General features: G+C 38.6%; 1 protein-coding gene across 1 annotated transcript; it reads right to left on the minus strand.

Moving 5' to 3' along the window:
* Window positions 1–10,632, minus strand: edn3b (endothelin 3b). The gene is made up of 4 exons (XM_051425682.1): window positions 10,129–10,632; window positions 9,781–9,991; window positions 6,596–6,754; window positions 1–5,477 (listed from the first exon to the last, which is right to left on the minus strand). Exons 1-4 carry the CDS (start codon window positions 10,196–10,198, stop codon window positions 5,423–5,425), a joined length of 495 nt encoding a protein of 164 aa, XP_051281642.1. The 5' UTR covers window positions 10,199–10,632; the 3' UTR covers window positions 1–5,422.
* Between the last annotated feature and the right edge of the window lie 1,212 nt (window positions 10,633–11,844).

Genomic DNA, 11,844 nt, shown 5'->3' on the forward strand with positions numbered 1-11,844 from the left:
TTATGTTATAACCAAAAGATAAAAGACTTTAATGCATCTTCACACCTAATTACATGTATCTTTGTGTACATTGTTAAACAAAAACAAAATTATAACAAATATTTTGGTGGAGGATAAATCAATAATAAAGACACACCCTATCAGAAACATTTATCTTATCTGAGCAACATAGTATTACATTTCGACTTTTTTTATATAATTTATGCACCAAATCAAGAATATAATAGGTACAATAAGCCAATAATGCACAATAAGCAAAGGATAACACAATGCCTTAAAAATTGATTATAGTAAATGTTTTTTACCCCGACTCAAAAACAGAATATACTCTATGCAAAAATATCAACATAATATCATTGTGTCTGGAAAGGCTTGTGTGACCCGAGCAGTTCTTAGGGTCTTTTAATTATCAGTATCCAGAAAATGTTCACTGTATGGCACAAGGTCTATTCATTTAATGAACCAGAACACAAACAACAAACTGTAAGCCGTGGTAGGGGCTCTGAACCTGCAGTTGCATGGTCAGGATGTCTGCACAGAAATATTTCCCAGGATATACTGTGGGAATAAGGCCTTTCTCTCTGAGCGATATAATTGGTGCTCACTGCAGAAGGTTTATACTGAGGCTCCAGGGTAGGCTTATTGACGGTAGACTTAGTGCGACATTCCAGGGTGATAGGGGGTATTAGGGTTTCAAGGGGTCCATTTGGTCTCATGTTCTATGTTTGTGTGGCAGGAAAAAGGTGTTTGTGTGGCAGAAATGCAGCTCTGAGACATGAAATATATAATATATATTATCTGATTCACAACACAATAACTAATGTATGATTCATAAACAAGAAAGGGAAGTTAGTTGCTAGTTAGTTAATTCTTTTTAAAAATCTTAGGTTAAATTATCTTGCGATCTTGAGATAACAAAGCCGTTTTCTTGTAATAACGGGATAATTTTCTCTCCTTATCTTGAGAAATTAAAAAGACATTTTCTCCAGTTAACAAGAATATTAATCCATTATCAAAAGAAAATTATATTTTGTTTTCTCCAGATAACAAGAAAATGATGTCATTATCATGAAAAAACAACTTTGCTATCTCAAGATAGCAAGATAATTAACTTGTGATCTTGTGATAGCAGAAAAATTATCACAATGTGGCTGCTATTGGTTTCTATAAATATCTGTTGTACTATTGTGCAGAGTTATGCCAGTTTCTTTTTATTTAGCATGATGACCTGTTGCTTTTTGGATTCCTCGCCTGTAGCAAGGCAAAAAACAACTGATCATCATGCTAATTATTCAACCCCAACGGAATATGCACATACTGTTGCTAATTTTAATCTTGTCATACAGTTTACAGTATGACATTCAAAAGATTATTAGATACTGTACAATGGACTGGCCCACTTAGAGAGATAAAACATGGACTAACACCAGAGGTAGTCTTGAGAACTGAAAGCAAGCTTATTACTGGATATGGTGGCGGTTCATGGCTCAACAGGGCGTAGGACAGGAGGGTTGATAAACTCTTTAACTCAGCACACATGAACTCTACTCAGACAGCCATAAGTTAGCAAAGCAATCTGGGAAATAAAAAACGAGGGTTAAAGCACTGCAGTTAACCTACACACCCAACACACAATAAAACCCCAGGCTACCCAGCTGTGCACCACCTTGCATTAACCCCACCCCTATCCCACACACCCACCCCCTGACCAGAGAAGCTCAGTTCCCATGAAAGAATTTCACTCCTCTGGGTTTGTAGCCTGGCTTTACACCAGAGGGCTATACAATTTTGGCAAATAATGCTCCACACGTAAGGACAGAATAAATATTTTCATTATATTGATTGTTGATGCTCCCCAGCAAAGGTCAATATACTGCAGTCACAACCTTTTATCGAAAAGTACATGAGAATGAAATTAGTCACTGGTAACGACAAGAAAGAGGTTGTAGTAGTAAACATTAAATTACATGTTGAAGGAAGAAAATTAATTTCTCCTAAGAATCGATCATACCAGCAGTGAAACCATGATTATGTACTATCTGGTAACTGGCATGAAAGTAACTTTTAACAAAATATAAATACTAGTGCTTAATTCTAAGAAATTAGACTTTTACAGCATGTTTTGTCACACGGTTTAAAAATTGCATCCTCCATTCCCTTTATATTATCCTGCCCCCTTGATGTAAGAAACAAATCTACAAATGTACGTTAAGTCATACATCATGTACAAAGTGGGAAGGCAACACTTTGTTGAAAGGGTATACGTTATTTGCAACCATAAACTTCTTTTTCCATTTTCCCTTAGACCGGACCGGCATTACGTCATAAGGGCCGCGCCTCTTTTGGGGGGGACAGAATCATGGTGGTCCAGTCATGTTTTATATGTAGAATAACATCCACAGCTGAAGAATTTATGAGAGAATGGTAATTCTTCATTTTAGTAGCAGTGTAAATCTCTTTAGGATGACAATAAATATGAATTATGGGGGGGGGACTGAAAGGGCGTGATGGCTGACTGATTCACCTTAATTTATGAGGGTATCTCCAATGTTCCGGTTCATGCAAAAATAATAATTAGACATGTCTGGTCTATATGTCAGATCACAGGTATGATCGTCGTCATACTCTTACTGTGATTATGAATCAATGAATCAGTGAGAAACTCTCCAATGTTTGTTATATGAAATAGCTTACACAACATTCTTGTTGCATTCTAATATTACATTCATGTTCCGCATGCTCTATAAAGTTACACATTCTGTAAAGTTCCACACACACACACACACACACACACACACACACACACACACACACACACACACACACGCCAATTATGGTACCTGTGTGTGCTTCGCCATCAACACCAAGAACTACACCTTTTTATGTAATGTAAATCCTCTTCATGTTGTGTAAAGAAATCATTCTTATAAACAAAAATAATGAACAAATACATCTCTACATCAGTTAGACCTACTGTACAGTTTTTGGGAAGTCATTGTTGATTTGTAATGTTGATGGGAAACTGACACAGATACGCTTTTATTTGGTTGGACCAGAATTATTGCTTTACAAAATGGAGCCACATATTGGCACTGAAATGGAAATACATATTGGATGTCCACTTTATTATCCAAGCGACAGCATGCACAAAAAGGCAACAAACAGCCAGCTAGAATTCTCTCTGCGGTACTTTTATTAAACCACTTAGCAACGTTCAGTGCTTGTATGAAACAAGACTAGTGGTGATGCATTCTTGGCAAGAAATCGGGCAGAATATTATGAATATAGAAAAAGAAACCTGTAATCCCTTTATAAGATTCAGGGCACACTGGATAGGTTGTGCCAAACTTAGGAGTGTGTTTTCTTGAAATGTCTCCTCACATTAAACCCTATTTTCATGGAAATGCTCTCAGTATACTGTAACTACATGGACCACAAACCAACAGGCACTAACAAATACTTTGCCACTTACTGTTTTCATTGTCCCTTTTTGTTTCTTAGAGTAGACCACATAATTTGGTTAATGGTTTGGTATGGTGAGACACAACGCTGCCCAACAATAGAGAGCTGAAGATGTTATTTGTACTGCTCATGTGACAGGAGAACTATTTCTGCTGTCGGAAATCCAAAAAGTTGCAATTACGATAAATAAGTACACATTGTCTGCACAGCAAAAGCCAAAAGGACTGACAAACTGGACAGGAAGATGGAGTAGTGAAGGGACAGGAGAGAGAATCTGGAATGATTCATTTAATTACTGATCAGTGGGAGAGAACATGTGGACCCAGAAGCAAGGAACACAGTCAGTCAACTATAATGGAGCACTGCATGTTAGTTTATCATTTTTAAGTCTACTGGCTTCATGGAATTTGACACACTTGAATCACAGTCTGTTCAGGCCTTGGGCAACATGGTGCTTTCAATTTTTTTCTTCACCCCAAAGATTCAGTGAATAAGAGGAACACGTGTCCATGTTGACTGGGGAGTTGTCATTTGCTAAAATGTGGCTCCATATCAAAACCATTTAACCTTAAAGGATAAAGCTGGCATTACCCTGTATTTTTCTTATTGAGAGTAAATCCCGTTACAAGACCTAAACAGACATGTACTTTCCGTCTTCCATACCTTGGTCCGTTCATATATTTCTGATGAATATTTAAATCTTTATAGTTTCATCTTTTACAAAAGTACTTTCCTGACACAGCTGGACACTGCAGTTTTTGGCAAACGTTATTCGAACGAGTTAATAGTGCATTTGTAAGGGGACTATTTTCATCTGCAAAATAATATACAGTACATATGGTGCACTAGTGATTGACTAGGGATTGACTCAAAATAAACGCCATGTTTATCGTGATGAGTGAACATGTCAACCAGTGCAACAGTGAGGTTCATTTATGTCTTTTTTAGTTTTTGGAGAGCAGCGGAGGTCTATGGCACAGAGGAATAAGATATATCAGACTTTGACAGCACAGACAATACTTAACAGAACAAATTCATTGTTGGTTTTGGTCTTTTCGAGGGATTGGTTGACAGTGAAACATATGTTGAATATTGCCAGCCTTACTTTTTAACATGTGGTAAGCAATCCACAGCTCCAAGCAATTTAGGCTAGACGCAACTGTAGATGGTTCAATAAGTTCACCCCAGTTTAAGCTGTCATACAGTTACTACAGAGTGAATGTTCGCCAGGGGCGGTGAGGTAAAAGCACAACGAATATGACTGATGGTTGGGTGATGGATTGATATATTATTGATGAAAAAAAGTGATATGACCAAAATATGCCAAGTGTCAGGGTATGAATGCTTTCCAGACGGACTGTAAATAGTCTCACAAATCAAAGCTCAATAATATGCTCCATAACACGGACAGTCAAAAGCTTTCCCCTTTTTTCTGTTTGCATGTTTCAATATTTTTTTAAGGTGTGATATCACAATGTCATGCCTTGCTCCTTTCCATGGCTCCTCTTGGCACTTTGTTGTCTATGTCTTTGTTGTCCCTGAAAGATTTATACAAGCTGATCTCTTTGTTTTGGAAGAGAGAGTTAAGTAGCCCGGAACACTGTTACTAGGTATAAAATACAAAAGGTTTTTCTGATCAAGCTTGACAGAAGCAAGGTCATTGGCTATTATGGTGAAAATAATCCTCATGCTGCACTGAGGGGGGAACAAAAAGGGGATAGCCTCCAGGGATCTGTACTGAATTTGCTGAAGAGTTCTTGAAACCACTCGGCCTGATGGAACTTGCTCCAAGAGTTATGATGCTGAGGAATGTCGGCTGTGTCAAACTCCAAAGCTCTTTCCTTGAATGTGAGTGTACCTGTGGAGGCAAGAGTGCCAAATGCAGACTGAAGGGGCTGAAAAGGAGGGATGGGTCCATTCCCACGAGGAGAAGAGCCGAAGATGGAGAGACGTCAAAGTGTCATCCAGGTCCAGGGACTCTGTGGAGACTCCTGATTGGTGCTGCCTGCAGGGGGCTTTGAAGAGAACATTTCACATTAAATCTGCAATATTAAAGGGCATATCCAGTGACTGAGTACTGCACTTCCATAAACATGCGGGGATCACAAGAGACAGTAGGCTGAGACTTTTTTGTCCCTAGGATGGGTCAAGCTTCAACAACACTGGATCATACCTTTCCCATCATGCAACCAATAGTGTCTCCTCATCAGACCCCCCTTGCCTGATAAATAATTTCAAACTCCATACACCCCGCTTGTGACACATAAATTCTGTGTTATAAATGTGTTGTCTCCAAGCCTATTTTTTCCCCTCTATTTTCTAAATGAGTAAACTGAACTTGATGTGTAAAATTTATAAACAAATTATGAAGTAAAAATGTATATACAGCAAAGTATGGATTCTCAGGATTTAAATATTTAAGTGGATTAAGGTAATACATTTTTGCAGTTTCTGGTATTTCATTCAACGTTTTCTAATAACTAGGGACATGTATCTATTGACTGGAACAAAAAATAATGCTGAGTTGAGGTTCTAGCACAACTTAGCCTACTTGTAAATTCTTGAAATATTAAAGCTCCAACAACACAGGTTGAAGAAAAAACAGCCTTACTTACAGAATTGTATTAAAACATAAAACAGATTTATGGTTTGCCCTGGCTCTCTTCACCCCCATGGCTCTGTCTCATAGGTTTAATGGGCTTTTTTTTGAAAAAATGTCCAACTTCTCAGAATGTTTGGTTATAAATATAAATATAAATCATAGTTCGATAATTTTGACTCACAGGAGCTGTGTCTTTTTTTCATAATTGCATGCCAGGAAAATAATGATAGCATTTTTGTTTAGTTACTGTACGTTCTCTATCTATTCTTTGTTGCTTTACATTTGAGTAATAGCATGCAGACAAATGTGATACATGGCATTTTGAACTAGACATGTTGAATGTTGCTGCTTCCAAACTATTTTTGTAGATAAAGCAATGCACTGCAAAACAAAATGTCCAAAATTGGCCTTTTTTTTTTTTTTTAACTCAGTTAATTAATTTCACTTAAAATGAGCTTGATGTGTTCATGTTAATATGTCTAATGATAAAGATCCAGTGAATGTAATTCTTACAGAAAGAATCAGACTGACCTTGACAGACAAAAGTCAAGGCACTCAGTGTCGGTGTCAAGCACAGCACAAATGCAGCGCGGAGTCTTTGCCTCCTCCTGTTCAGTTCCTTGTTCACCAACAGCACGTCTGATTCGCTGTGGTCCTCTGTAGCTCGACATTCCATAGGGCACAGTGCGTCTGAGAAGTTCAAGAAACAGACGCCATCTTTTTCAATAACAGTATAAATGTGACATAGATCACATTCTTGAACACACAGAGGAAAATAAATAAATATAGATATTATTAGCTTTAGAGAGTGCTTGGACATACAGTATCTTATAGTAGCCCTCAAGCCAGAAGTCACGTCATAATTCATGATCTGAGCAGAGAATCTCTCTTTTTTTAAACATTAGGTTAACATGAGGTTTTGAAAAGTTGCACAAAAAAGCCTTTTGAAAGATTTGCATTAAAGGTTTGTATGGTTGTCCAGAAACAGATTTCACTGTATCTGCCTCATATTTTACATTCTGTTATAGATTAAATGTTTTGGGAATTGGTAATGGAAAAACAAAGGTGGCCAGAAAGGTTTATGAAAGTGAATAATAAACTTGAAATATAACTTCCATAGATCAAATTAACAAAGTCGGAAAATCCATCACGGTATACTACTTGACAGTTCTAGCCCTAATCCTCCCATCTGGATACCACTGTTCGAGTGAGTGTCAGGTTGGCATCACTTATCTTCCCTCCATTTTCTCCCTCTTTCCACTCATCTGTTCTTGACCATCTGTGATGGATTTTGTAAAAAAGAAAAAGAAAGGTTTTTGTGGCGTAAGGAGCTATAAGGTCTTGGGGCAAAGAGGAAGGTGTTCTAAAACAATTTGAATATCGCAGAGGCATTTGTACACAGCTGAAAGGGAGATCTGGTAATGATGCCAAAAAGACTACCCTGATCCATTTGAAATAAACGTTTCATCAACAGTATATTTTCTGAATGGCTTTCCCCGTAGATTGTGTCAGACTGCCTGCTGCTTATACCTGATTGAGTAGTGTTGCTGACTACCCGCCTGCTGCTTCCACTGTGTTTCGTCTGATCCTGGAGCCTGTCTCTTTACAACTGTAAACCTGCATGACCTCAGGGTAAAAAGGCCTTTCAACCTGTTCAATCTGAAGTGGCTGCTGCAAGTTTTGTCTCAATGTATCACAGAAGGGCCTGACATCAGATAGAGACTCTTATCTGACGGAAGATAAGATCTGGATAAGATCTGGTTTCTTTAGACATTAAACTGAATTGTGTCAGTTTGTTAACAGAACAAGATTATTTTAAATTATTATTAAAAATAAATTTTCTGACATCGTATGGACCAAACAACAAATCAGTTATTCAAGAAAATTAATCAATAAGGAAAATAATCATCATGCAGTGTTATACACAATGTGAGCACACACTCATTGCTTTTATATTAATGTTGCGGTATATGTCAATATCCTACTCAGTCTTTAAACTATGTCAATTTGTCCCAACTTGCTAAGGAGTAATAAAGTGTGCTGTTTACCTGAAACAGCCCACAGCAGTCTTGGCACAAGAAGACAGAGGAAGAAAGAATGCTTTCCTGCTGTCTTGCCAAGGATTTAAATATGCGGTTAGGATGGAGCAAAACAAAGACAGGAAAACAAAAAAGTGTTGGAAAATATATTTTGAGGTATTGCTACTAATCTGTGGTATGCTAGGCCACATGTTAAACACACTTTATGCCACATACTGAAATAATGCCAGCTGGTAATGTTCGCTTTCTCATGGTTCTTCATCACCTGCAGAGCCAACATAACTCCTGAGGTGCAGTAAGCGAACCTCTGGCCAGGACAGGCCTCTGGACATCTACATATCTGTACAGATATATAAATACATGACTGCACTGCTGGTCCAAGGACCAATTCACTGAATAACTTCCACCATATTAATAATAATACCTTCATTATGTTGTCTTCCTCAGTGTTTGCCCATACATGACAGCTTAAGATGTTTGTGCCACAGGCCAGCTCTCTAAAGGAAAAGTTAATTAATCTAGATTGTGAGTAAGTTTAAGTATCTTTTAATGAATTCATTTGGTTTTGTATAAAAGCAGACTAAATGCAACAACAACAAAAAAAATCGAATTCACGCCACAATACCACATTAACTATTGTGGTACAACTTTGGTAACCAGAAAACTCCCTTTGAACAAATCCAGCCTTTGTGAGTGATGGTGAAGCATTTAAATTTGGTCCACCATGGAGGAAATGAAGAACTGCGCCTATTGCTCACCAGCCCCTGTAGACCATTAGCTTTGCATGACAGATTTCTCTTTGATCTCTGTCCATTCAGCCTTCCAACCTCCACACTGCAGTTTAATAGTAGTTCAGCAGCTTGAGAGCCCTGAGACATTGTTAGATCATGACAGGGGAGTTATACATCTTTTCTCACATCTTCACAGAGCATGATTAATGAGACTTGACCAGTGATTTCTGTTCAAGTTGCGAGCGCAGGGAGCGAGGATTTGACTATTTTTGATTAGAGCATGCATTGGTGATTCTGGTGCCTTTGAAGCACATGGGACATGCATGCAAATTAATATATGCAACCTTGAATCTAATGATCATGGGGCAGGAAGTATTTTGATAAAGACATCAGTATCACATAATGCTGTTTGATTTAATTATGCCAGGAACACACACACAACATGGACATTAACCATCACCAAAATGTTAATGTTAAATAATGAGATTATATGGATATCAGAATCCTGCAGATTATGATTTATATATTTGGCACTGAAAGGATGAAACAGTGAGAAAGCAGACAATACAAGAGACAGAGCACATTAAATTATGCAATAATAACCTCCTCTTCTCTGATGTCTAACTTTGACCTCGCAGGGCACATAGTTTCTGCTGGGCTTGCCACCACTTAAACCAGGACTGCGTCTTGCGCCTCAGGGAGGTAGTTACCGGGCGTGACTTACTACACTGTCTTGGCTTCAGTGCCCGACTCCCATTTGAGTTGCACAAACTAGCCACATGCCAATCTAACTTTTGCATAATTACCCACACATTACCCCCACCGACAAAAGACGATTATAGGCAATTATCAAAGTCCGGAGATGATTGCGCATTAGCAGAGTGGGTTATTAATTATCTTAATAGTAAGTATTTAACAGTATACTGTTTAACAAAGCATGTCTTACTCGGGAGTGTTGATCCAAATGATATCCAAGTGGCAGTAGTAGACGCACTCTTTATCCTTGTAGGAATAACAAGTGCAGCGCTTGGGTCTGGACTTCGCCTCCATTGCCTCAGACAGCTGCAAACCCGCGGATCCCCCGGAGCCAGACACCCTGCTGGAGTCTGGGAGACCTCGGGGGCTGACCTCGGATATGACCGAGGCATCAAAGACACCTTGTTTAGTACGAGAAACATGTTAGAAATAAGCTTCGTAATAAAGAAATAATCAGACGTGTGAATAGATAAATGAACGAATACATATATAAATGTGTCGTAAAGGTTTTGTTGGAGCTTGTTGACCTCAAACGTACCTTGTAAGAGCATCAGTGCCAGTATTTTGCAAAGCATGATTTTCGCGAGGACGGATAGTATCCTGGTCATGTCAGATATTCCCAAAATGAATCATAGCCTGATGAGGATGCAGCGCACTTGTCAAATTAATCTCCCACCAGCATCGAGTGAAAATCCATTAACTTCAGTGTAGATGTCCATGTGCAGCTCATCTCTTATGGTCCAGGCGTCAAATAGCAAATAGAGAATCTGAAGTTGTTTGTTGCACAGTTTCTTTCATATTTATAGTTTCATGTCATAAATCCTATCTCCAAATTGCGCATTGAAAAGAGAGGAAACTGCGGTTTCCTTAACGCAAACTGCTCAGAGTGCTCTGTGAAGGTGATCTCTGGAGCAAAGAGCGTAACGATGCTTCTCAAAGGCACCTCGCCTTCTAAAAGCTGGAATCAAAAATACAGGGCTTTGGAGAGGTTTGGGTTCACGCCCACGCCTCCCTTAACACCCCCTCTGTCAGATGCAGCAGCACTACTGTGTGTGTTCACTGAGATAAACTGCTGTGCTTGTGTTCCTGTTGATGACATGTAAACAGTGGTGGCTCCTTTAAGGTAGTAAAAGAGATCATTCATGTTGGCCCCTGGGCCATTAATTATTGTTTGATGCTGCATAATAATCCAACTGTATGATGACAACTTTATTTGTTGCTGTAATTTATAAAACAGAAGCACAGTACTTCACACCTCACAATAATCTAATACATTTGGAGCCTTCCAGACATAAGCCTGGAGGGGATCATGCATTCGGTCAGGTGTGTGTCCTTGTGTCTGTGTTGGTATCTGTCCATAGCTTATCTCCAATACTGGACTCATCGGCCTGATATTTTTACACATATGACTCTGCTCAAGGAGCTCTCATGGTTGCATTGATTCACAATTTCTGAGAAAGCTATTTTATTTACTGCCCTAATACCGACTGCTGACTCCTTACTCCTCTTAACCGGCCAGTAGTGGCCTGTTGTAGGCCACATTTTGGCCTTTGACATGGCTCAAAAACTGACATCAAGTTTGGTCTAATCTTGAACCATCCATACCTGATGATCCACTAAAGTTAAATGAAATGAACAAATCCTAATTTTTCTTATCTTTGCCATCTTGACTACCTTCTTCTTTTTACTGGTGGACTACGGGTTTATAAAGTAACTGTATTGAAGCCAAGAGGGACAATTGAGTGAGATTAAACTTTTCTTTGTTTGGGAGGTGAGAAAGGGGAAGTTTTTGACTGATTGTCTTGTTTATTGTTTCCTCATTAAGTTTATACAGATAGGCGAACCCCAGATGCTCAGGTACAATGCCATTCTTCAAGGTCTAGTGTGTAGAAACATGTTCAACATGGCGGCCTCCATAGCAGGTGACCCACAGTGTCTGTAGATAAAAACAGCTCATTCTAAGGTAACGAAAACATTTTTTTTTATTTTCAGGTGATGATACACTAATGAAAACATATCTATGAAGATCATATTCCATTTCTGCCAATAGATTCTCGTAAATCTTACATAACCTTTAAAGAAAACTGAGAATATACTATACAAAAATGTATTAAACTTTATTGAAAACTTTGCATACATCTATATCAGAAAATGTATATTGTTCCCTGGTGGGGATCTACACTCCACTGAGTGCACTCTTTTGTTACATAAGTGTCAGTGTGGAGATGATCACAGTCTGCCCCAAGGCAAAGAT

The sequence above is a fragment of the Dicentrarchus labrax genome, unplaced genomic scaffold (assembly GCF_905237075.1).
Source record: "Dicentrarchus labrax unplaced genomic scaffold, dlabrax2021, whole genome shotgun sequence".
NCBI classification, from domain to species: Eukaryota; Metazoa; Chordata; class Actinopteri; family Moronidae; genus Dicentrarchus; species Dicentrarchus labrax.

Coding starts and splice junctions, on each gene's coding strand:
- edn3b (XM_051425682.1), bottom strand. CDS start 10,198: ATGACCAGGATACTATCCGTCCTCGCGAAAATCATGCTTTGCAAAATA. Junction 9,992..10,128: donor GGCACTGATGCTCTTACAAG/GTACGTTTGAGG, acceptor GTACTAAACAAG/GTGTCTTTGATGCCTCGGTC. Junction 6,755..9,780: donor ATTTGGATCAACACTCCCGA/GTAAGACATGCT, acceptor TGAACTTCTCAG/ACGCACTGTGCCCTATGGAA.